The sequence below is a fragment of the Coloeus monedula genome, assembly GCF_965178545.1.
Source record: "Coloeus monedula genome assembly, chromosome: 14".
Lineage (NCBI taxonomy): Eukaryota > Metazoa > Chordata > Aves > Passeriformes > Corvidae > Coloeus > Coloeus monedula.
The window spans coordinates 13,359,650-13,387,491 of NC_138794.1; the positions used below are offsets into that span (position 1 = coordinate 13,359,650).

The 27,842-nt window shown below is 39.4% G+C and overlaps 1 protein-coding gene across 1 annotated transcript in view; it reads right to left on the bottom strand.

Annotated features, from left to right (window-relative positions):
- The window catches only part of PRTG (protogenin), a gene marked incomplete at its 5' end in the record, with an annotated part of 78,253 nt that overhangs the window by 4,287 nt on the left and 46,124 nt on the right, over positions 1 to 27,842 (bottom strand). Inside the window, 6 exons of the mRNA XM_082290680.1 lie at positions 643 to 763; positions 1,342 to 1,524; positions 5,130 to 5,300; positions 6,058 to 6,185; positions 7,867 to 8,053; positions 8,582 to 8,677. Of these exons, the coding sequence (XP_082146806.1) occupies positions 643 to 763; positions 1,342 to 1,524; positions 5,130 to 5,300; positions 6,058 to 6,185; positions 7,867 to 8,053; positions 8,582 to 8,677 (886 nt within the window). The remainder of the gene's footprint in view (positions 1 to 642; positions 764 to 1,341; positions 1,525 to 5,129; positions 5,301 to 6,057; positions 6,186 to 7,866; positions 8,054 to 8,581; positions 8,678 to 27,842) is intronic.

Genomic DNA, 27,842 nt, shown 5'->3' on the forward strand with positions numbered 1-27,842 from the left:
ACCGTCTCCCGATCCATATTTTTTCCTGCACGTATGCTAAAAAGCCCTTGATACTGAAAAACACTTTCAGAGAGTTTTTTAATTTATTATTTCAAGTGACTTATATTTGTTCTGATCCCAAAGTTTTGGGCAGAGTCACTGGGCCAGTTTATACCCTCTAGCAGGTGATGACAGATGGTGGCTTGCACCACTGCAAAGAAACTGCATCATGGATCTGCTTTAAAATCTGCATCATGGAACTCCTTTCTTCAGAAAGAGTCAGAGTTCCTCTTGTCCAGCAACACCCAGGGGGTTAAAGCCTTGCAAGCCAGGTGTGGGCAGGCTGGAGGGTTAAGCAGGAAGAGCAGATGATTTACAGCAGCATGCTTATCTGACTCAAAGTGGGGGTTCAGCTGGAAACATGCCTCATACTTAGTTGTCAAAGTATCACCACTGACTCACTCTGTGGGTTCTTCCTCCTTTTCATTGGAGAAGGGGCTCAGGTAGAGTAGGAAGAGCCAACAAAGTGCTTTGTTTCCAGCGCTGGTAGAAACAGGTGAAGAGACAGAGTACTTCAGAGAACTTAGCACTCTTGGAGGAGAAGGCACGTCCTGAGAATGAGTGCATTGAAAAAGAGCTCAATCTTCAAGAACAAAAACATACCTGGCTTTACTGTGATAAATTAAGATCAGGATGCAGATAAGGATGCAGGTCAAGGCTATGCAAACCCCAACAACAATGCCAGTCATGGATTTCTGGTCCAGATGGTAATAGTCAGAATAAGCTATATCAAAAAGGAACATAGAAAGGCTCAGTAAATAAGAAGAGTTAACCCCTGCTCCCTGTCAGGAAATTAATAGGGTTACAGTTACAACCACAGAGACAAATGCTTCCTTCTAATGAGATTTCCAGGCCTTCTCTGTCACACATTTTTATGCTTTTGAAAATAAAACTTGTAGACCAGAGGAGTGTCTGGTCAGTGCAGCCCTGGTGTGGGAGGGGAGGAAGGGAGTGCCTCCTGGGACAGACCCAGTGCTACTGTTATCTCAAGCCAGATGAAGGACTTAAAGGAAATGCCTTAGAAGAGTGTCTGCAAAGTTACTGATGTAAAATTCAAACCAGTTATATATTCTCATTTGAAAGGCAAACTTTCCATTTCTGAGCAGGAGAATTAGACCAGCTCTGAGTTGAACTGAGATAAAAATTCCAAAGTTGTTTCATTTAGAATAAGAAAATGCTATACTGTTAGGACTGCCTCACATAAAATAGAATGGTTTACCCAGAAAGTGGTTACAGCTAAAACAAACAGGGATCTTTTCTTCCCAATACTTGTGACAGAGTAATCAAAACATTGCCACTGACTCGTGGAATCTCCAGAATCCAAGCGTTTAGGTCTCTGGTTAGACTCTGATGTCTCCTTTGGCAGGACAGCAAATTCCACTGCATTTGAGAAGGGTCCTTCTCCCACTTCATTGGAGGCTGCTATTTTAACCAAGTAGATGTTTCCTGCTACAAGGTTTTCCAGCAAAGCCATGGTAATTGCTCCTATGAAAAGATATGGTAGACAGTTTCAGTTAGACAAAATTTTGGGAGCAGACTCAGATTTAGACATTGGGACATACACTTTTTTCCCAGTACTACCTCTAAATTTTGCTTGAGGATTGTGATCACTTTGATATATTCTACCCTGCATATAAAAACTACAGAATGAACACTGGGCTTGCCTTCTCATCCATTGTTTCCTTTCTCTCCATTCTATTTGAACATAGGACACTGTGAAGTGCCAGTATAGTTAAAAACCAGGATTGGCTACGACACACAGCACACTAACCCTAAATCTAGCACCATCTGCATTTCAGTCTGACAGCCTTTATGTTGTGATCACATCTGTGAGGAGATGCACCCAGCGTTAACCAGACTCTCAGGTAGCAAAACCAGAATGTTAAACCCCTCTCATATAGAACATGTGCCTCTCCTCCACCCCCTGTACCTTCAACGTGAATGAAAATTGATATAACAAAAGAATCCATGTTCAGTTTATCAAATGTCAGGTCTAGTTGGTTAAATGAACAGGACAGCTTTGTAAGAGTACATTATGCCACAATTTTAAAATAAAATTAAACCCTATTTAGACCTGTGTAGGCTTCCTTGATTACTGTGCACCTAAGCTGTGCTACTAAGAATATTACAGAAAATGTCTTTTTCATATGCTAGGGATTCATTTCCTGAAGTCCCTGAAGGCCGGAAAAAAGATTAAGAACATAAATAGGATTCACCAGCATTGTCCTCAGACAGGCAAAACTCCTGCAAAAGTCAATGAGAGCTTTGCCTGCCCAGGGACTTCAACTACTGCTTAGAATTCCAATTCATTTCTAAAACGCCTGTTTCTTGCTACCATAAAAATATACTGCTTTTATTTCCCTAAATAGTGGCAGTTACAGCACTAAATCTATCTCTTGTTCTCTTTCACATATTCCGTTCACTTTCTCAGACTTAAGTCAAAATTTTAACTTTTTTAATCAGTTTGAGAAGTCAAAATTTATGGTATCATAGGAGCCTATAAAATATAAGGTTGTTCTGTTGACAGAAAAGATTGTATCTTTGGCAAAAAGGAAGCTACTTCAAAAGCTATTTCAGTTCTTCCATAAAAAAAACGCATTAGCTGAAAGCATTTGAAGTAAAATGTGAGGTATCTGTAACCAAAGGAGCTGTAATATTTAGCACCAGCAAGGGTGAAAGGTCACATTTCAATATCACAGGCTTCTTCCCACCAGCTCCTTTGCAATCTGCTGCATTGCTAAAGCAAGTGAGCACTTGGTACTGATTTACTGCACACCAAGTGTGCAAGGGCTGTAACTTCTGATCCACTTGAAGAGAGCTAGGGAAGAAGAGGAAGGTGGCTGGAAGATAACTCACACCACAAATCAGCACCAAAATGCAGTTATAATTTTCTGGTTTTGCCAGGCTTAACACAAGCTCATTCAAATTACAGGCTGGATTGGGAGATTTCCTGCATAAACTAAAGCCCATGCAAGGACTTTTATAGGTTGCAGGGTTGGTTTGTGGCGAGTCTTTTGTTTGGTTTGGTGTCTTTTTAAATATTTTTTTTTATTTTAGGGGATTTCTCTGGAGGTATGAGAATGGAATAGGGTCAAGATTTCACAAATCTTCTGCAGAACAAGTTTAGCATCAAGACAAAATAATGCTGTTTTTTGAATAGGGTTAACTGATCTAATCAGAATAAATGCATTAAAAACCCCAAACCCTGCTTCTACCTCAAATTACCTATGAAAGGACTATCACAGAACTGATCATGGTATTTGCCCAATTTTATCTCTACATATTAATTTCCTTTCACAGACCTTTTCATCTATACTTTAACTAAGAGCATAACAGATTGTCCTAGTGTGTCAAGATGCCTGAATTCCACACCATGCCTCAAACCCTAATATATCTGTCAAAATACAAAATTTGTGGCTCTAACATTGATGGATGCAGTAATACACTGGGATTTATAGCTCTCCATTTGCTCATTGCCCCCAACACTTCCAGTATGAGAACACATGAAAATGTTTACTGTTATTGCCATCCTGTCATCCAAAATCTCTGGTGAAATACTATCAGAGATGCTGTTCAGTTTCACATCTTTCAGCTCAGTCATGCCTGTATCTGAAAGCAATTCAGCCACTTCGCTGCATGCAGCAAATACAGTGTATCATCACCAGAATGACAGGATTTAGTCTTCAAATATAAGCTCTCCATGAATTTAAATCTGCTGGGCTTTTTACTGAGTAAAAATTAATAGTAAATTTGTCCTTTAATATGACAATTTTATATCACTATTTCTTCCAACAATTTAGTTGGACAGCTTTACTTAAATTACTGTTTCGTTGAACAATTTTAATAGTGAAAACCCATGGGCTCAATCTTCCCCTGTAGCTAGACCCGATTGATATTACAGACACTAGTTATTTTTCACAAATTTTGTTTAATAGTCATTTTCCTTTTACTCATCACAGCTGCCCACTCTATTTGAGGCCAGCCTGACAAACACCATCATGCTGCAGCAGACAAAGTGGCACTGCTGCCTTTCAGAAGGGCTGTTGGTCCGTCATCCTCTCTTCAGGAGAAGCACGAAGGACAACAGCTCTGAACTAGAACAGCTCACTCTCCATGATGGTGAAATGAATTATCCTCTCTGAGAGCATACTCCTTATGTTTCTGGAATTATCTCCACAGAAAATACAGCCTTACTCTCTGCTGACAACTAAGCTTTCAGCCAGGTAACAACACAGAACAACAAAACAGTAACTCTTCCAGGGCAATCCCCTTACACAGGCTACTCAAGCACATGACTTTACTCTGTAACACTGAACTTTCCTCTCTGGTTTAAGATATTATTAGAACATTATCTATTCTGAACTGCCTCTGTCTATTTTGAGTATCAGTGGAACAATAAATGCCTTTTCCTTTTTTTCTGGCTACAGTAGAAATCCATTCTTGATTCAGCTCTTTCAAATCCTAGTATTATTCACTAAAGTGCCTACAAAAATTTATACTATCTTTACATTTAATCACAGAGGTGTGACTGTGGTTCATGTCAGCATATCCGAGGTACCATTAGATTAGCTGGGGCTCAGCAGTAGAATAGAGCCAGAGAGTTAAATTGAATTTGCAGAGTGATTTACTGGGAGTAGGAGAACGTTCATTAAGCAAACTGACCTAACTGGATTGGCAGTGATGGACAGAAACATAAAAACCCACACAGCCACATTTAAACATTTCTTTCTGCAGAGAAAGGCATCTCAGAGACTTCAGATTTGAAAAAGTGCATTTACAAAATGAAACCATCACAATCATGGTTACAATGGAACTAAGATGGATGTAATTGGATTTACAAGACATTTTGGTTTATAGGCACACTGAGCTCCAAAGCAACACAGAGAGCCCCCTTCTTCCCTCACCTTCTGAATATGAACTTTTTTTTAACACATCTTCCCACGGCAATAATTCTAAACTAGTTAGAACGTTCATGAGAACATTTATATGAATTTATTTCTTATTGTAGTCCAAGGTTGCTGAAAGTAACAAAGTGTCTTATAAGTAGCATCATTGTTTGTCCAGTTCATGGGTTTGTGATTTTAGTTTACCTTCTCTGTGCAACACTTGCCATTCCCCAGCAATCCAAGATTTCCTGGATGCATAGAGGATAGTGTAACGTGTAACAACTGTTTCAGGACCATCAGGTGGCTTCCAGGAAACCAAAGCAGTATTATCCTCTATCAAAGTCACCTTCACTCCTACTGGAGGGCCAGATGGTGCTGTGAGAACAGTAACACAATGCTATTAGGCTAACCCAATTAACATGCAATTAAATTGCTCAGAAAGAAACTCATGTGCAGACCTAATGGCTACTGCTACATCCCACAAACCACATTGAAACAAACACATACTGCTCCTCAGAGACACTCTCCTGTTAACTCTGAGCTGGTCAATAGCTTAGATTGTGTAAAAACAAATTTCATATTTTTCCTTCAACTCCAAAAAGAAACAGCCACTGACAAACTCCCACTTCATTACCCTCTAAACAGGTACCTCCCAAACACTGCATTGGTGAGAACATGAAACTGCAGGTTTGGATTTTCCCCTACCAAGCTGACAGTAAAGCAAACCAGCAGCTAAGGCAGTAGATGTGTAATATTCTTACAGTTTCCAAAACTTCTGGGGTATAAAATATGTTTTCATAATGCCTATGAATCAGCCACACTTATCCAATATATATTTTAAAGTTTTTATTCCAGTTGTTTCTATTCAGTGGCTGCTAATAGTGAAAGCATCACACTTTATATAAAATCAATGCTGATTTAGGGTGGATTTTGAAAAAGAATTTCACAGTTCCAAAACATGGATTTCCCTGCTAGCACTTTTCTCTCTCTCACCAAGAGAGCACTACCTGTATCTCAGAGGAAAGGATTTCCCTCTTCTACACACATCTTAAAATTAATAAGCAATTTTTCAGGCCATTTGGTTTACAGAACGTTCTTTTGAGAACCATAGGGTCCTCTCCTGGTTCCTTACCTTCTGGGAGGGTAGTATGGTAGACTACAGGACTCCAAGGACTGGAGAGCTGGTCCACGTGCAGTCGAACTGCAAATTCATACATGGTTTTTGGCTCAAGACCTTGAACTAACATATGAGTCTCTGACCTGGACAGATGAAGGAATAAAATACATTAAACAGCAGCAGTTATCTTGAACATCCTAAACTCAGATGATCAGATATCTCAGTCACATGAGTAGATTCTCACTGTCAGTTCAACACAGGACAAACCAGTTCAAGTCCAGACACGTGGCACATCTGTGCTGCCTACCTGGAAATGTAATTGTACAGCTGCCTACCTGGAAATGTAATTGTACCAGCCCTGGAGCTCTCGAGAGGATGTTATGTCTGCTGTCAGTTGACTTGAGTTCAAGTTTTTATAAAGCTAGTTTGAACAGCTGATGCACAAGCAATATTATTGGCTGGCTCACCGGCAGGTATCCCAAACTCGGCTCTTTCCACACTTGTACATAGGACACTATGCTTCAAGCTGGAGTAACAAACTGCAACCAGTGTCACAGCTGACAAGGCACATGGTATTGCCTCTTAGATCTGCTTCCCAGCTCACAGACACACAAAGGCTGTGTGGGCATCATCCCTTTCACTTATGGCCTCCGCACCTCATGTTTAGGGGATGAATATGAATGCTCCTTACTCATCTGGTAATAATATTTAGTAATACATTCATTGCAAACTTGATTCTCTTAATTATAGTATTGCAGTTTACTATTTGATCACAAAGTCAATTGTACACATTTCACTTTACTTTGATTCTGGGGGCAGAGGGAAATCTTTCATATATGCCAGGGTTAATTCTGGGTGTTAACACCCCAATCAAGATTAAATCTCAATTTAAAATGCTCTTACTTTACAGATACTGCTTCATAAAATCTCATTTAGTATTTTCATCTTCTTTGTTGCAGAGGCAGTCACCAGTATCTGCAATAGCCTCATCCTATCACAAAAAGCAGCAGTCCTTGCTATGCTCCACATTGCACACCAAGAAATTTGCATGGTGATTATACTGTGTCTAATCATTAAGCCGGGAGTTATACAGCAGCAGATGTGTTCTTGGAAGAGAAAACCATGAATATTAGGATGGAAACTATTTATCCTTTAAGACAGCATTTTTCTTATTTAGAGGCTTGAGTAAACTGAAGTTTTGAGGGAGCTGCACACATGGATTCCCTCAACGGCCCCACAGCCCCCAGCATGGAGCAAAGTGTTCTGCTCCCACACCACCTGGGCAGAGGCTGAACAGCAACCCAAGGCGCACTCCCTTCCCTGTTCAGCCATTCTGTGCCTCATGCATTGCTTCTCTGCAAAGCAAGCAATCCTACCCAGGGCAGGGTGCCACACACTCAGGTACATGGCATTCCCACAATGAAATGCTCAAACCCTCAAAAATTCTCATTTTCAGTCTTAAAATCAGACACTGGACTGAGTCCCATCTTTGCCCAGACAAGCTACCTATAAAACAGGTATTCTCTTTTGTATAGTTGAAGGAGAGCTTAAAATTAAATTCAATCTAGACAGCGAAAAAGACATTAAAAATTGCCCAATGATACGACACAAGGATCACTGGCAGAGAATTAAGCTGTTCTAGGAATATATCTTAAAAAAATAGAGAAACTGAACTAGCAGCCAATGGGCAAAACACACAGACCTCCAAGGGAAATAAAAGTTGTTGCAAGTAAAAGACAATTAAAAGAGAGCAGGAAGAGTAGAAACTGAGTGGAAAGGATCTGGAACTGGCAAACCAAGAGTCCTCAGCAGTGCTGCACTCACGTTTGGAGGTAGAGAACCAGTGAAGCGTTCTGCAGCCCCACGGGGTTGCAGCGCACAGTGTAGTTGATGACCTGAGCAGAGGTGAAGGCAGGCTTTCCCCAGTGAAGGTAGATGGAAGATGAGGTGTTAGCTTTGGCATAGAGGTGGTGAGGAGGTGGTGGGGGTGGCACCATGCGATCACGGACAGCTGTTTAAAACACAATAGGAATAGGAATTATTTACTGCACTGTATACAGATACTGGTTACATTAAGAGGTCTGAGCCCAGTTTAGATTCAAATCTGCCCTTACCCTGGTATTTGGACCCCAGAATCTGGTTAAAGCTATTAGACATCCCTCCTAACCAATACATGTCACATATTATTTCTGCAATCCCACTTGTTTATTCAAAAACAAAGTCAAAACTATCAGCAGAGACAAGAAAAAGAGATAAATCTCTTGTAAGATACAGGATACATCATGTTAGATGAAGCAGATAGTTCAACAAGGGAGGGAAATGTGTTTGGGCTATCTTGTTTCTTCAACTGCACTTAATGAGCACAGGACACTGTCTCAGTTGCAGGATGACTAAGGCAGTATTTGTCATTGATATGATCTTTCTTGTTCTCTGTTTTACACTGAATTAATTGATTATTTACAGGTTAAAAACACAGAGCTGATGGGACCTTGAAACAGCTCAGCTCTCAAAAAATTCTTCATGCATCTACAACACTTACAGACACATCCTGGAGTGCTGACTGTTTGGTCAGCCTGATAACCTTCTTCCATACTGTTATATGCCAGCAACCTTACATGATACTTTCTTCTAGGATCTGCAGAAAAAACAAAAGAATAATTAGGCTCAAGCAAAAAAAAAAAAAAAAAAAAAAGTCATAAAAAGGATATTCTTGCCTCTACAGATAGTGAGACAAATTGATGCTCCTGCAAGTTTGTTTCAAAACTTGTTTGCTACAATCAGTAGCCCTGATGGACAGGCTGGATGCCTGGAAGCCTGTATTCTCTCCAGCCCTGTGAATTCCCCTGAATCTTTACCCAGAAACAGTCAGTAATCTCCCAGTCTCACTTAAAATAACCTAAAGCAAAGGTTTTTAACAGAATCAGTGGGAGTAGGACAAATACCACATTTTTATCTGTAACAAAGTCACACCTTCACAGCTACAGAGCTAGATTTAATAGTATGATTCAGCATATTGGAAGTGTTTTCAGACCTTTAATAAATATTTGTTAAAACAAACAGCAGGAGGTCCACAGAAAACAACATTTGTTTCTGGATACACAAGGTGTAAGGAAGCAGGGCAGTCAAAGCAATGGCAAGACAGGACCCAGCAAAGAAATGGGAAATTATTTGCTTCCAGGCTTCAAAGGAGATAAACTGTGAAACAACAGGGATTGTTAATAATGCTTTGACTAGCAAATTCTGCCTCCATGTGTTTTCTTGCAAGCTGGTTCTGGCACTCCTAAAGGATCACCATTCCCAGCTGGAAGGATCTCCACATTCCTTTTCTCTGCCCGTGCCTTTGGGTGGCCACATTGCAGTTTGCTGCTTCTCTGTTCTGTTGATGATATGCTGGCCTTGATCCAAGTGAAAAATTGCTACAGAGAAATGAGTCAGGAAGGGGCCTGGAGCTCTCTGTAAGTGGTGATGGCATGGGGCACCCACAGGAGGCCAGAGTGCAGGCACCAGGACAGCTGCTCTGCTTCCTGCAGCTACTCCCCTGCAACTGCATTTGCAACCAACCCCTTGCACACAGCAATGATTTGCAAGGTGGCAGCGTTTGCCATCAATTCACATGAGCTAAACTTCACCCCAGCACTGAGACAGGCACTGGGACATTCTCCTCTTCTATTGACATGAACCTATTTCTTTTAATTAACATTTTCAGATGTTATATAACAGTGCTGATCTTGTTCATGTCTTTTTTCCTTGCCCTAAGATACCATAATATTATCCCTTCTCAAAACAAGCTCTTCCCTTTCTCCATTTAGCTGAGATTTGATGTGGCTTCTCATGAAATAAACAGGAACAAAAATTCCTGACATTTCTTGACCAGGAATAGGACTGTTGTTTCCGTCAGATCGTTGGCTCCCTCTGCAGTCACTGCACCAGCAACACCATCTGAACAGAACGGTCAGATGTTTCTGTAAAGGTGGCAATTTCCTAATAACGCCCTTTATAAAATCTTTTCCTATTTATTTTTAAATAGTCAATCTTTTTGTGCTGTAGTTACCCATATCAGCTGTAAATGAGATATCACTAGGTAGAGTTAACATCTCTATGTATTCTATGTCTATTTTTGAAAGGTTATTTTATCAAAATCTAAATATAGATGCAAAAGCAAAAATGCTCATCTATTTGGATTATTATATTTGAAGTATTTCTTTGGTGTGTTTGACCTTAATGGTAGAATAGGCAAGAGCAGGCCATTCCCATTTTTTGAAGACCTTAACATCACAAGCAGACAATGTAAATAATGAATATAGATCTCTTACAAAAGGAAAAAGGCATGCTTTTTTAAACTAGAGCAAAATTCTCATTTGCTTTGAAGGTTTTTTTCACTTTATAATAGCACTTTTACAACAGATGACATCAGTTGTTCCTAGGCAACAAATTACAAATCAGAAAAAAGAAGACGGATACAAACACACAGAATAATCTTAAGCACATGATAAAAGAAAATATGAAATTCTAATATTGAAAATTCAGAAAAACAGTAAGATGTTATATGTAAAAATTACATATAAAATTGTAAAATTTCACAAAATTACATTAAAAATTGTAAAAAAACCAAGGTACATTTAAAAACACTGGGCCAAACCAAAAGGATAAATGATAAAAATCTTTCAGGAGTCCCAAGTGATTTGAATACACCAAAGTCAAGTCACAGTGCCTTGTTGAGGAATATTATAGCATGCATCTCAGAGAAGCAAACACCTTCCCAGGCCTCTTAACCTGTGGTAGGAATACACACGTTAGCATGCAACCAAAGCATTCCAAAACAAAGCCCAAATTTAAAACAGAGGTCATCAAGACATCTTTAAGATCTCTCTAGGACTATGCTTTGGAGGTTGCTACTAAAAAATCACTTGTCCCAGCCATTCTTGGAGAAGGCTCGAGCCGGAGCACTGTTGAGCAGCCCTGGAGGCGCAGCCGGCAGTGCCCCGCTGGCCGCGTGTCCCTCCCCTCTCTCCACAAGCCCCCAGCGCAGACCCCCGCGGCATTTCCGCAGGACACAGGATGACAGGCACGGCCATCCATCATCCTGCCGAGCACCTTCAAAAACTCCCTGCCCTTTGAAAGTGCTCACCCAGAACTGATCATCTTCGCTGTGAAATGAAGGATAGCTGAGCTCTAGTGCCCTGCTGAGCTGAATGAGGAGCCTGTGAGGTCTGTTTATCCTCACTGCATTTCTTTTTTTTTTTAAACTGAATTCCTCATTAACACTTGATTGAGGAGAAAAGGAAGAATAATGGGATGTGGAAGAAAGGCAAAAAAATCTAACTCCCACAAAAAAAAACAAATGTCTTTGAGAAAAACACATTTTTAAAATCTTACTTTTAAAGTATCCTTAATACTTTACATGTAGAAGAAACACAGTGTTGAATGCCATTCTTCTTACTCCTGTATAACACAAGAAATTTCAAGCAGAATTATCTTTTTAGAGAAAAACCTGTTTAAAAGTAAAGTATCTGGACTAGTCCCTACCGTCTGAAAAACAAGGTTATTTTCACTTCATGATATCATGGTTTAATTGGTGGCAGGACCAGTTCAAGCCAAAAGTGATGTCAGAATTTTTAAGCTGTCACACATTAGGGCTTCTATGGTTAAACCCATCTGCGGGTTTCTGTAATTGAAATGACAGCTGAGGAGGGAGGGGTACGTTATGTACTGCTCTAGGAAAGCCTCAATGTTACAGTCATCTAAAAAGGATAATAGAAAAGAATTAAAGACAGTGTACTGAGCAGCAATAGAAATTGATGTGAAACTTGCTTCACAGATTACACACATAACATGAGCAAAGACCAATTAAAAAACACCACCAAGATGCAGATCCATGCTGATCATTTTTTCACCATGTGCCAAACACAGTAACCAAAGATCTGCCAAAGACCTGCCTCAGTTCCAACAGTACTTGCTCGCTATTTATGAGGTGGTGGGAAATACTTTTTGTCTGAAGTAGCCTTTGTTTAGAATATTTTTTACAATTTTACATTTCATTTACAGGCTTATGATATGATTTACTCCTCAATGGCAATCCCAGTACACACCTGGCACAAACACTTTCATCTCGCAGTTCATCAGCTGGATCAAACACTCAAAGCCAGACATATCCGTAGAGAGAAAACAAACTTCAGGAGCTTTCTTATCTTTAACCAGCACAGGTATCTTGAGTAGTTTACACATAAATCATTGCTAAAAGATTGGGAATAACATGGCCACCTGGGGACTGACAGTCTCAAATTCTTGAGAATTCATTGTTCCATGGAAGGACAGTGTGTACCATCCATGCACAGAAGGCTTGGAGGAAACAGTTGTGCTCACAACAGACCCAGGAGTAACACATCTCTCTACAGAAAATCACTGCTCTTCAGAAACAAAGCAGGTGCAGTGATTTACTCAGTCTATTCAACATAAATTCAACTTAAGTAAAAAACCTCACATCAATATTTCACCTCTGCATTTTCAAAATTTCTCTGAATCACTGGTAACACTGAATTGTTTCAATTAATTCTCTTGCAATTGCCAGCATTTGTGTAGAGGTTGAAGGCTTGTTCCCAATCTTAAGGTGAACAGGAACAATTTTGTAGCCTATTTACCAACTGGCAGAATTTTTTTTTAAGTTAATTTGTTTCTGTTAAATATCATTTGCGAGGTTTTGTGCTGTTGGTATTAGATTGCTTTAAAATTATCACAGCACCTAAAGGTCTTTAATAGGCATTTTTATTGTTATTACTTAAATCAGCTGGTGGAAAGGAAAAAAATCTACACTGTTTCTGCAATTCAGGGGATTGGCACAGATACTGATAGTAACATGCTAAAGCTAATTCATAGATCTTATTACAAGAGTGCCTCTGGAGCACACAGAGATTGTCTTAAAAGACACCACAGGCTGGATGTGGTAAGTTGGAGTAGCTTCACACAGTTCAATGAATCTGCTGCACACACCTTTTTTGTGTAACCAAAACTTATCAGCATTAAGAACACATGAATAATAGTTCCATCAGAGGCACAAAATTTGCCTCTGGTAACAATACTCCTAAAAAATAAGAGTAGGAAAAAGTATCTTATGTCTTTTGTTTATGCCTTATATTGATCAACTTCAAATATCAAAACAGATACTGTCCCAAATATCACTGGTGACAATTTATGTTGGATCAGCCTCATCTTCCTATGGCAGTTTTTGTAGGTAGCTCACTGCTCCCTGGTGATATTCCTCTGGAATCTCATATCCTGTCATTCACTCTCCTATAAAAATTTGTAGTGAGTCCTGCAGATCCAACCCTGGTAGGTCTTTCATCAGAGAACACATGGGGAAGCCTTGTCTTTGTTTTCAGAGTCTATGAATGGGTTCTACACCTCAGAGTAAAACTAGAGCAAAGTTAAATACTACAAATACAAGCAAAAAAAATAAGTTGAGCTATAATTTCAAACATGGATTGTAACTTGGAAAAACATAAAACATTACAGTAGCTATATTTCAGTAAGAATTCAGATGACAATGATTTACTGGTGTATTTTACTGTTTTACTACACCCCTGAGATATAATCTTAGAGATTATATTTAGCTTGTCAAAAAGAAGACAGGAAGCTCACAGAAGATCCAAACAGACTCTTCAAGAAAAATACTGCAGTGCACTCAGATGTTCCAACCCTGGTTTTGGGACATTTCATTTCCCAGCATGCAGGGAGAACCACAGCTGTTTATCTGTCTGGATGTGAGAAACAGAGAAACGGCAAAAATATCACAAAGAATTGAGACTTGACTTATTAGCAGTTCTGTAGCTCTACACCTCATTGGAACATCTATATTTTATTGCACCAGCTTGAAATTATTCAGTATTCTTTACTCCTGGTATCAGCCTTGCTTCTATGTAAATCTTCCATTTCTCTTTCAGGAAAACTTGAAGGGGAAAACTTGCAACTACAAAACAGCTGTCAGTCAGAAATATTCATAGTCAGATATTCCCATTTTCTTTTCCAACACTTAGGATTTTAATGTGTTGAAATCACATCTATTTATTAGTTAAACACAGATTAAACATTCGGAGCCCAGTTTTCAAAGCCTGGGATAATATAAGTGGTCTAGGAAATATATACACAGTGGTAGGCAGAAGCAACTCCAGGTCCTCTGCTTTGAAGCCATTTCCCAAATGATAAAGGTGGCATGGGGAGAGGAAGGAACATCTCCAACCAGGGCAAGCTCATTGCATCTGGTAGAGTTATACCTCATGGCAGCCAGGTGGTGTCCTCATGCACTTCCAATGGACACAGCTGGAAAAACTGGAGGCATCAAAGATTAAATGCCTGTATTCGCAGTTAAACAACTAAAACCAGAAACGTGCTTCTAATCACTTTGCAGCTGGTGAAGCACTTTATAATGCAACTACCTCATTCTTAAATTACCAATATTGCACAGACCAAACTTTTAGAAAAAGTTACTAAGAACAATAAAGCCACTTCTACATTCACAGGAACAAAAATTCCATTTTCAATATTGCATTACATAATTAAAACCCTCTAAGACTAAAGCAGCATGACACTAACAACACAGCCAGTGAAAAAACCTAATCCATGTAAAATTCCACCCTACCTTCTCAAAAGAATACAGAGAAATGCAAATGTCCTGATTACATATTAACACTATCTTCAAATCAGTTTATCCCATTCAGATTTTGATAATTTGTCTTCATGCAATTCTTCTGTTCCAGGTAAATTTACAGCACTAAAGGAAAGTATAAAACCTGGAACAGCAGGTTTTATACATTTACACAAGAGACACACTCTGGGTAACTGCTCATTCAGCTGAAGCTCATACTGAATACAAAATGAGTAGTCCTAAATCAACGTGTTACAAAGTATTTGCCGACGTCAACACAACCAAAATTTTGGCTTTCTGGCAAAAGCTTCAGAGAAAGCATCTGTTTACAGGCTACTTAGCCAAGGTTACAAGAGAGTGTAAGATTGCAACCCCTAAAAGCCCTGTCATTGTTTCTTTCAGCTGCTGCATGTTTGTGAAGCTCTGAAGGCCTTGAAAGGAGCCAGAGCAGAGCCAACAGGTCAGGGCTAGATAAAATTAAGAAAGAATCCGAGGTCAGACCATGAAAGAACTTCTTTTTTTTTTCCACCCCTCCAGAACAGTGAGTCCACCTCCAGCAGCCTTTCATTCAGTCCTGATAAGAAGAGACAGCACCCCACAATCTGGATTTCAGACACTTTAAGTCCTCTTTGGGGGGAGGAAAAGATAAGGAAGGCAAAAGAAAATGGACATTTTACTATCATTTACTGTTGGAACACATTTTCATACCTGCTCTGAACATCCCTCAGCAACTTAAAAGGAAATTATTGATAGAAATGAAATTGCTGGGGGCTTTGTTCTTGTTTCTAAAATAATTGGTATAGCACTGAATTTCTAGAGGGGGGAAAAAGAAAAGGTTTGGTGTCTTGATGTTTTGAGCCAAGTTCAGTGACTAAAACCCTAGAAATTACTTCTTAAGCTACAGCCAGTATGGAAATTCTAACAGTTGGGGAAGGAGATAAGAAAAATATTTCAGCTTTATTCTAGCTTGCATACAAAATTTAAAATCATACTTTATTCCTTTCAGTTAAAAGTATCAAAATCACAGTACATTAAGAAGGCTGAAAAAATAGTTTTTCTAAGGACAAAGCTTCTGTGCCCAAATGTCCATTTTTAATTTAATCTTTTGTGCTGCTAGATTTTTTGTGTAACCTACAGGTCCATTGTTGGGTAGTGGTCTGGCTGGATAGCTCATTGGTCTGGTTTGCCAGGGTGACTGTGCTGCCCCCAAGCCCATCCCTTCAACACAATAAACTCCAGATAATTATTCAAAGAAGAGGCCAGCAGCATGGGCTGCTCTGACATCGGGTCACGGCCTTTGACATCAAATCTGGGGCTAGCCAAAGTCTGCTCCAAGCAACAGAGGTCCAGGGGAATTATTAAGGGGGAAGGGTGGGAAAGGAAGAGCACTGAGAAATACTATCCTTAAAAATGTACTCTTGAAGCAAAGTAATGTAAATACAGCAGAAACTTATTAGGAAAATAAGCAAATACATTTCAAATGTACCAGAGGAAAAGGACAGAGAGAAGTGCATCAAACCAAACAGAAACATAAAGCTGGGAGGCAGGAGGATGACACAGACTCAGGTCTGTTCCTCTCTAAAGCCGGTATTCCCTCTCAGATTGTCAGTACTGGATTTTATTTCATTTTTCTGAAAAATGTCTTTTTACCTTGCTTATACATATAATTGAGCAATTAAACACAGTTAAGCAACCCGGTTCTATTACAGTTTTTAAAATCTTGTTGATGTTCTGAATGTGCAATTGCTAAGCATTATTATTAGCTTCAAGTAATATTTAATTTATTTTATTTTTAAAGGAGTTGGAATTTCAATTGGTTGCACAATTGATCACATTTTAAATAACGACCTTTTAATATCCCATTAAAATAGTTCGAGTAGTTAAAAATCACCAATATTTTACATCACATGGTTTCTTTTTCAATTTAAAGGTAACTTTAAACATTTAGATGGAACAAAGACTGTCTGTGATACTCATGTTTTCCTTTGCAAACCAAATAACTGAAGCAGAAACTAGGCAATTTGTTCTTTGTACAACATTGTAAAAGTTTATTTTGGTAGAAACTGGAACATATGACACATGTGAATTGATCCAGCTAAACAGTCTGGCTTTCCATGGCTTTGGATGGCTCTCGCTTATTTGTCTAAATCTGAAAAGGGTCTGTATCCCTTTTGTAGCTTTGCACTATCCCCTTAGAGGGCCCCAGGACAAACAACATCTCACACCCCTTTGCAGTAAAAACATCACCTCTCCTACTGCCCACCATCAGCAATGGCAGCTTCATACAAAAAAAGTGCTGGGGGAGGGCTGGCGGGGCAGGATGAATTCCCAGCACAGCATTTCAGCTTTTTGGAGCCCACGGAAACAAGAACTATCTAAAGGTCTCTAATCCTTTTAAAATAAGTGGAGCAAATCTCAAGGATTTTAAGTTTGCTTGATTTCCTCACGGGTGTGGGACATTCCCTCCATGCCTGTAAGGTCTGCCATCAGCCCCTGTGTTTCTCCTGTGTTTTAGAGAACTGTTAAATTGCACAAGCAAAAAGCTCTCTTCCAATATTATTCTAACAACCTCTCTAAATCAGCAGACACCCTTATGTTAACTAGCCTGGCTCACCGTTTTCAAAGTGAGCCCTCAAAAGCTAACTTGAAAGCAATACCAGAGGCCTGGACAAACACCTAATTTTGATCTTTTGTGCTCGTCTTTTCTTCTGAGAGACCTTTTCTTTTGTTGCTGCCCAGTGGAAAGCACATAGCTCATTGGTCCTGCTTTGAAAGATGAGAGCACTGCCCCTCAGTCCACCTCTCTGAGCACAATCACTTTAATGGAATTATGTAGAGAGGCCATCTCTGGAGGAAGAAAGGGAGGGCGAGGGGGGAGGGAGAGAGTGTCCAAAGAAGCCAGCAGAGCTATTACCCCAGTTACTAACACACACTTGTCCCCTGAGAATTCATGCAGTGGTCCAAACAGGATGTGCCACCCCACACAACAGGTTCCCTTACATACAGCAGAGCTATGCACAAGACACAGAACATTGTTAGTGAATCAAACATTACAATAGTGGGTCAGGAAAAAGGGAAAGAAACAACCCACACAGAAATGCTGCTACAAATACGCCTCAAAATGGGAGCATGCTATAAAAGGTTATTTTCTGTAAGATACAAGAGACTGAAAAGATGATCCCCCCAGTGGAGACCAACATTTCTGGGTTGCAGATAAGAAGAAAGTTTAGCATGAAGGCCAGGCAAATTGTCTAAGAGAAATGCTTCCAGAGGATGCACCTAAACACAATATAATAAGAACTCTAGCAAATTTGGTTTAACATCTGTTTAGGTACCAAGCTCTACCATACATATGCACCAACTGCCTGACATCTAGCATCACCTTACAAATAACACATTTGCACACAATGACAAAGGCAATCTGTTCACAGCGCCCAAACTTTCCCCTGGAGCTATGATATAAATTTTCTTTCAGAACCAACATTTTCTGCTGGTCTGTCATGGACTCCCCGTGCCATTTTGACCCTTCTGTGCAACAAAATGAAAACACTATCTATCATTACTTGCACCACAGTGACTTTGTAGGAGGTGCATGGTTTCATTGCAAAAACATCTGTGGTCTGGTGACTCAGATCTCAAGCTTTCAGAGTTGTGCTGTTGCAAGCATGACTGCAAGATGCAAAAGCTTCAGGCAGGGCAACTAAAATTCAGTCTGGCTCTTTCCTTCTTCAGAGGGTAACAAGGAACTGCACTAAAACACATTCAACTTGCTAGGCATAAAACAAGTCAATCATGACAGGAAAACAAACTAAATACATGCAAGGGGAAACCACCACTATATTTTTCTTAAGGCAAATATTGGGTGCATGGGCTCTATCCAGCTGCATCTATAATTAGGGCCCTAACTTCAGTGGGATGTTCTGTTATTGCAGGTGTCAAGGGCCGTGTTCTCCTGCTCACACAGGGCTCCCTCTCACTGCTGGGACACCAGGCAGCCAAGGGGACAGACAGACACCCACCTGTACTTGTGTCCATGGGCTTGGGAGCATGCATGGTTGTGTGGGCACTGAAATATTATCATACAGACCCTCTGCAGGTGTAAACAAAGCAGCCTCTTAATGAAGCTCAAAATTCAGCACTCATTTGTTGGATACAGGGTAGGGGGACAAGCTAACCTAGACTGCTGACAAATTTTACAGTGAATTTGCTAAACTGACCTACTTGTCATGAGCTGCCAGCTAGTCTGATACATTTACTGCTAATATTACAACTCTCATACTTCATTTGCTGAGTTAAATTCAGATGCATTAAAAAAAAAAACCAAACAAAAGGGCTGGCATTGAGCTTCCTTTTCTACACTATTTTTAATATAAATTATTCATTGAAAATCCATCATATAATGCTAAATATTTTCCAATTACACGCATTAATAAACCAGGAAGCAGCTAATAGCATTTGTAAAGAGTTCATCTCAAATGCCTTGGCTCAGCAGGTAATTTCACCTGAAGCGTGATGGCACAAGGACACAGGGCTGTGTTTCCTCAGCTGTGAAATGCATGCAGGATCTGTCCCATACGTGAACATGTCTGTTACTTTTCCCTCACTATCTTCTTAGAAGCCTCAGTCCCTTCAGTGTCTCTGACTGGTTGCACATCTTTGACATTTAGCAAGGGTATTCATTTTAATTACATTTAGATTATGCTGAACCACGTCCCTGATGGTTTGGCACAGCAGTGTTATTTTTAGCCTTTACGTTTTCATACAGCACATCCCTAACTTCTAAAACACGCCCTAAATAAAATTTCCATTTGTTATGACAATAGAAATATCCAGGACCCTACAACATCCTTGGCTCTAATATTCACCACAGTTATATCCAATGGCACACTGGCAGGAGCTATCCATAATGAGTTTTATGATATGAATTTGCACAGAAACATTTATTAAAAGAACACAGTAAGTGACATCTTGTCACCAGGCAATGAAGCCTGATATACTACATACTTACACTCCTTTTTGAGTGCTTTCAGTATGCTGAAATTTGCTGAAAATACCCATCTAGAAGGCCAGGATAACCTGCTTCTCTGTAAAAATTACAGTAACTTTTCATCTCCACATTGATTCCTCCCAAAACAATATTTCAATGACATCTTGTGTTCATCTCTGTCCAGGCCAAGACTCTGCTCATCTAAGATAATTTATCAGGAGGATTACTCAGTCTATATTAGTGGCAGCAGCTGTGCAAGTTAATGATGTTGTTGCTTTTAGTTAAATAGATGTTAATGGTTTATTTGAAGACCATTTAATCAAGACCAAATTTCTGAAACACCAGCTCTCGAAAGCACCATAGACAAATCTTGCAGGTGGTGTAAAAGAGGTCAATATGAGTAATCTGAATTTGGACCTAATATTCTCAGGAGCTCAAATCCTTTACTCAGAGTAATTCTCTGAACTGTGGCCTGAGTACCCTTCTGCAAAGATATTTAATGTCCAAACAAAAAAGCATCTAAACAAGAAGAGTAACCTGGAATATTTCAGGCTTCCTCAAACTTTCAAAAATCTTTTGCTCTTCTGGCTGACAATACAGCACCTACTATTTATTTTATACTTTGTGGTATTTCGTAAAGACAAAAAATGTATCTTTCCCAACATGGAATTGCACTACAACATTACATGTTTTTAATGTAGATTGTATTTATTACAGGTAAAAACTAATGTACTTTAAAGGATGCTCAGAATAACAATAACAACATGGAAAGGAAAATACACCTCTGTAGAAACTGCAGTAGAATTTTACTGCTTGTGTTCTTTTCTTCAAGAATGTTTCCTGTATGTGTAAAGTACTTTCTGTAATTTATATGCATGGGAATTTGTTCTGGCTTAAATTTTTCCTTCAAAATGTTTAACTTTTTTTAATAAGCAAAATCACTTTTCATAGGAAGCAATGCTACTTTTGTCCAAATGTTTGACCACAGACAAGTTGTAATTTAAGTCTTCTGTCTTACCTACTGTATTTTTAATAGTTTTGGGAAGAACAAGCATTTAATACATGTCAAACATTATATTAACAAGCTGAAATGTACAGAGCAAAAGACTAAGATACAATTCATAATCAAGGTTATTTTTGTTAACTTTCCTAATGCATTCAAGATTTAAATTCAACCTATATCAATATCTTGATTGAAAGAAAGGAGAAGAAAATTATCTTGATGTAATCCCTCTGCATATGAAGTTTATACAGCACTTAGAAAGTGGAAAGCAGTCTGACTGATTGATTGCTTAAGTAAAATAAACACACAGCTACTTAACTCTTAGCTAGCTATCTCCCTCTGTACAATTAAAAGGGTCTCCCACCATTAATTCAGTTTTACAAATGCTCTGTTGAGCCTGCAGTTTGATGAGCACTTTAAAGCAGCATTAGCTGTGCTGCTGCTGAAAGAAGCCAGCCTGCTCCCCTCACCCTTCAGCCACTCACGCCTGCCACTGCCTTCCCTTGCCACCTCCCACCACGTCCCTGTGCTCCAACACAAATGTCAGAAGTGTGCAAGCACAGAGAGCAGCAGCACAAATTAGCAGAGACAGGTACACAGGAATGTGGGGTGTTTTCTTCCGGAAGTGCCAGCTTTTGCTACTTTATTGTGCTGTGAGTTGCACTTGGATGAATTCTGAGAGCTAAACAACATCCCAAGGCAGCAGAGGGAGCCCTGGCAGCTGGTCAGGACACAGCACAGCCACCGCGAGTCAACTTTGTTTTATACAGCCTGGTGAAACTGTAACCCTCAAACCTACCCATAAAACTTCACTGATCCCAGAGCTGTTATGAGTTTATTAACAAAAGACATTTCCCTCAAGGGGGAGCTGTTATCTAATAGACTGAATCCAAAGCTGGAAAGCTGAACATTTACAGCTCAGTTCTGTCACTGACTGCAGGAATATCCCCATCACACTCAGTTTAAACCATCAATACCTGAGCAGTCCATGAAAATGGCCCTTAAGTTCCTTGTGTTTCAGGTACCCAGTGTGTAACATGGGACAGTGAACACTCATTCACCTGTGAATTTCACGGGAATGCTTATAGACTGCTGGAAGAGCACAGCACGTGTTCTTAGCACAGACAGATGAACATGTGTTATTAGCAAAGTGGAAATAAGAATAACTGCCTAAAGTGGATGTTTGCCACACTGCTCCAGGCAGAGTGTTTCAGCTGCCCTGCACAGGAGCACAAGAGGCAATACAGGCTCTGAGGTCCCACCAGCAGACTCCTGCAGCCTCCAGCAAGGTAGAAGATGACCCTTGAGAGACATATCTTCCAACAGGGAGGCTCAAGGAAAAGAGGGAGGTGTAGGCACTGCTGGGTCAGCTGGAGTACCCTGGACTCGTGCTTGCAATCTGAATCACACCAAGCAGTTCACTTCTCTGCCCTACAGCTTGACTGTGCTTTGGTGCTTTTCTTCAGGTATTTTATTGGGCTGGCTGGAAGCAAGATCTGGCTATCAGTTCTGAAGGAGAAGGATGAGTATCACTGCCTATATGACAGTGATACCAATCACAGCCCATGTGTGCCTGTCTACTCTGCCTGAATAACACAGATTTAATACATCCAAACCACTTCTGAGAAAAGTTTTCCAGCACAAACAACTGGTAGGGAGTGCTACAGATAGAGATCTCCAAGGCGAGTGATTGTCACCAAGGCAACAAGGGCTGATGGGAAACTGGGAAATTAAATAAAGGCAGGTGAGAAGCCATAAGAAGGCAGCCAAGAAATGAAGAGAGAAAAAAAGTCAAATTAGGCCATTAGCCATTATCATGAAAAGAAAAATTTATAAAAAGGACTAATATAGTAAGAGGTATGCTTGTGGTGGAGAAGTGCTGGGCTAGACTAAGACAAAGAGGATCAAGAAGATATCCTATTTTTCTCCCAACAGTGTCTATAAACACTTGCAAATACAGACACACACATACTGAGCTGGGCAACAGGCTGTGAGCACAGCCCTCCCTGCACCTCATATATACAAGGGAGAAAGTTGGTAAATGGACAGAAGGCACAGTAGTGCAACAACCACCCATCTGCCTCTCATCCCCCACATACACTATCCTACCTACCACTTTAAAAAATCCACATTTTCAAGGTGTATTTGCATACAGGATTTTATTTCTACTCCTTCGTCTGAGTATACAAATGTGCCAGTTGTACAAAAAACCCCCAGTGTGCACAACTGGATGCCCCAAGAGGCAGAAAACTGAAGTCTTTCACAGATGTACCAAACAGGATCAGAATGATTTCCCTGTCCTGGCTTCTACAAGCACATGCAGTAACAAGTGGTTTTGTTCTGTAATGATAACCAGCTTGAGCAGGGGTACAATATTCAGCTATAATAAAGTAAAAAACACTGTGAAAGTGAGTATAAATGTTGAAATACACTTTTTATGCAAATCTTATTTATACTAAGCGCTTTTCCTAGATGCAAGAAAAAAAAAAAGTTAAAATCCAGGTTTGGAAGAAAAGTTTTACAGCAAGAGTGGCTTCTTCCAATGCAAGATTGTTTTTTTCACCCACTTCCTGCATCCCCCCCCCCCCCTTAATTTGCCACAGAAGTGTGACTCCAGGAAGCCTGAAAAAAACAAACACGCGCTTTTTCACAATTGCATCTTTTCCCAAAATTGAAAAAATGCTGCTGCTAGCAACAATGCCTTCATGGCAAATATATAACCAAGGTGTTACTGAAGGCAGGGAAGCTACCAGAAAACATTAGCTTAGCTTTAGAAGTGCATTTACTTATCACTAACACAGAAATTACTAAGATCCCCTATTATTATCTTTCCCATACAACTACAACTGGTAACATGACGCAAAAAAAGTTAATGATAAAAAACTTCAGGATGAATTAAATTCACATTTTGATCACAACATCTGGATTGTTGTTTAACAACAGAAGAAAATAAATAAAAAGGGGGAAAAAATTAAGCAATGTAACTAGCCCTGTACAGCAAATGTTTTCTTCTGTCCACTATGAAGTCTCTTTCATGTGCTAATGGTGGCATTTTTTTAAACTCTTCCCCTTTGACTTACTCAGACCTTTAAGGACCTCACACATCTAATGGTTCCTCACATTCACCAAGAACAATCAAGAGAGGTCTGGGGGTTGACATGCAGTATGATTAATGGACAATGTTGATTTAATTTCCTATAACAGGAGTTTTCTCTAAGCTTTCTCCAAGGAGCAGTTTCTTTGCAATCCAGGACTTAAGTATTTTACTAATGAAGTCCAATAAATAGCAAATTAAATAATGCTGTCTCCCAGAGACAAATCCTCTCATTCCAGGGAAAAAAAGGAAAAAAAAAAAAACAAAAAAACAAAAAAACAAAAAACAAACCACCCACTGTATTTAAAGTTCTGTTTAAATCTAAAAAAGCTTGTATAGCAGGAATGTACACAGTAGTTCAGTTTTCCAGGGTTCTTTGGTTTGGTTTATTTTGTTGTTTTTTTTTAAGAAACTTTATCACTTATCTGGTCACTCCTGCAATCATTATCTGCTTGGTCATTTTCAGCTTTAAACAGGGGGGTATACTTTTAACTTAATTTCCAGTTTCAAGAAATTAAGTTTTTATTTAGTGGTCACTTTTACTTTACAGCTATCAAAACGTATCTATTACATATTCATTGTAATACTTACAAACATTTCTGAGGTTTTTCATTTAAAGTTATTTACTCTGTTCTTGTTGTAAGGAGTGATCAGTATGTCCTTTTCATGGAGCAAATTTTAACCTTCAGCTCTGGCAAATGAACAATGCAACACTATTTGTGTGTATCCTAACTGTTACCCAAACAACATGACACAATCTCCCAACTGAATTCCCACACAGGTTTAGCTCTAAATGGAATTTCTACCCCAGGAACGCAGAGCAGCAGAGAGCATTTCCTGCAAGATTCTAATCGCTTTCCCACCATCGAAAAGTTTACCTTTAAATACTCTGAAGACAACACATTTTGCTTCACGACAGGCTGACAAGTTATCTTGCCAGAGTGCAAAAAATCTTCTCCTACTTTGAAAGCTTTGAAGCACCCTTGATTCCAGTTTTTTTGAGTTGTGACACAATTAATCTGATCCCCTGAGAAAAACATGCATCCAGCTCAGTTATGGGGACAGTTGATAAAGAGACAAAAGTCTCTCAAGAATAAGCACAACCCCTCCATGCTACTGGAGTGGGCCCATGGAACATAATCTCTCCTGTTGCCTTAGCAAAGCCATATCTTTACATTACTACCTTTAACATTGCTACAAGGCATTGCCCCAAACAATGACACTTCCCTCATCCTGACAGCTCCCAGTATCTCTTTAGAGCAGGGCTTAACTTGTCTTAGCACTCTATTTTGATTTTTTGAAGTACAGTACACTCAATCTTCATTCTGAGCTGAGGATCTACTCCCTCGCCATGTCCTTCCCCTTTAAAGAGCCACTAGCTCGGGAAGTTAAAAGTCAAGACATGTTTAAATGAGGATGTCAGAACTATTTTCCCAGATAACTGAGTTCAAGCTGGACCAGAGCATGTTTCAGAAGGTTACATAAAAATGTATTAGACAATCCTTCCAAAACACAATCTACCTGTCTATGAAAGACCTTAACTAAAAGAGAAAGAATGCGTTTTCTGACCCAAGATGAAGTGCTTATCATGCTGACAAATCAATAAATTTCCATGAGTTTTAGAGCCATTCCATGACTCTGCAGTTAATTCAAAGAAAGCCTAGAGATCCTTTTTGTAAGGGTCTGTCATACATAACATTTTAATTAACACCAAAACCAGTTATGCTGCTAATGCAGATATTACAAATAGCAGCATTCCAGTGCCTGCTGAAGTTGATTACTGGCTAAATTGGTAACCTAGAGAGCCTTGATGGTGTAATTTAAAATTCGCAAATACATTAAACATTAATTAAAGCTTTTCACTAGAAATGAACTGTATGAAAGTAAGATTTACTTTCAAAACGCAAAAAACGTGGGCAGAAGTAACTGTGATGTGATTTTTAAAAAATCGTAAATCCCATTTCTTTAATAGAGGTAAATTTAAATTCTGACAGAAAACATGTATGACCAAGCAATCTTTTTTTAAGAACAAAAATTAAAGTGAAAATACACAGTAATGATACAAATCTGCAATATTGCACAATGCAAAACAAATACTGGCAGAACCACACAGGAAGTAAGGCATTACAGTTTTTTACAGATGTGTCACTCGAACTGCATAAAAGGTATGCAGCATTAGCAGCTGACAGTTAGTTGGCTGCTCCCCAGCAAATCTGCTCAGAACAGGCTGATACTTATCTGGGATTCCCACTCAGTCGTGTGCAAGAGTGCTTAAATACAGCTTTGCCCAAGACTCAGTAGCTGTAATGGATGCCAGGCCAACAAGCTCCAGCAAAGGGCCACAGAGTTCAACATTGGTTTCAGTTTTGCCCAGTAAGAATTCAATTTATAACCCTAGTGAATCAATTTTTCACCTAAACAGAGCAGTGTAGTATTTTCCTTCCATAAGGAAGGCATGAACGAAGAGGGTGAGTGTGGAATCAGTGTCTGGTCATCTCATGCCAGTGTATTTGCACTGTGCAGCCTCCCCTATTTCCCTAGGACAACCCAGCTGCACATGGACCAACAAGTACATGAGCAGAAATGCTGCACAGGAGAGAGGTTTGATGCCTTCCCTGCCTCTGCCACTCAGTCTGGTCTTCCACAAGCAGAGACAGGTAAATCTGAGCCTAAAGGGGGCTCTCTGCTACAAACAGACCTAGAGAAACTACTAGCACTGACATACACTGGAAACAAAACATGATGCAACCGTTTGTAAATCACAACAAAACAGAAAACCCAGTTTGATCTCTGTTTACATTTACAGCCTGTAAAATGCAATATGGTTCCTTATATAAAAGAGGTAAAAGCTTATCAAAGCACCATTTGCTTTGATATCTCACAGGTAAAAAAGTTACAGGGTAATAAAGCCCCCTCCATTCTCTCTTCTAATCTATAACCTCTCTTTCAAAACCTGAGAGAAAAAAAACAGGAAAAAATGATATGCTGATATGCCACATCTGCATTTGGAAGACAGACTCATTTAAGAGTGGTGACAGGTCTGTCTTTCATGATTATGGAGCAAGGAATGTGTGTCTCTTGTTTATTGATGTGCCACAGAAGCACTATCATAGCAGGACTAGGAACGAGCTTGGGTTTAACCAGAAATATACATAATCTGCCATGTCTGGGAAAGAAAATGGGGTCACAGCTGAGGAAAAGGTTGATTTTAAACATACCCAGTTTACTTCTAGGGCTTTTTGTTTTATTCCTGTTCAATTTGTCTGATTCTTCCTGCCCTCTCTCTGCAAATCCCTTATGTTTTAGCTGATAAGTAGTAGTAGCAAGGCTGTTACACACAATCAGGAGAATTGACAGATAAGAGGTTTAGTTTAAGGATGTAATCAGCATGAGTAAACACTAGACTGACCCAGCTGTAAACAGTGGAAATAAATGATAATATTTGTCCTGATCACCTACTGAGCTATTACACACTTTCCACTATGTAACAATGTAAATATAATGACTACAATATATACAGCAGACAGTGCAATCATCTGGTTTTCCAAAGAAGAAAACTGAGCTTTCAGTTCATCTTTATTAAGAACTAAAGCAATTTCCAATTATTTTTTAACAGAGCTGTCTTTTGTTCAAATCAGCATTTCATTAACTGTGGATGTCTGAACTGATGTACAATACCACAAGCAGAAAAAAGTATATCTGTTATACTAAATTATATTTACTTTAATGCCATTTGAAAACATTTAACAATGAAATTTTTTTTAAAAAGTGTTTCTCGAGGAATACCTGTGTTTCTTTCACATCACTTCATGAAACTGTAGGAATGCCTGGCTGCTTGAATTTGTATGGGAATTCCAAGCTAAATTTCCATAGTAACTTACAAACAAAAAGCAATATCAATTCCCACACATGCAATTTTCAGTATTCCAGAACTGTCAGATACAAGTATGTGAGACTACATTTTGACATCAATAAAGCACGGGATAAAACTGAAATTATAGCCCCAGCTTTCAGAAATAACTACGTTAACACATGAAATGCAGTTACAGTGTTCCTTCTCAGTACTTCAGCATTTGCA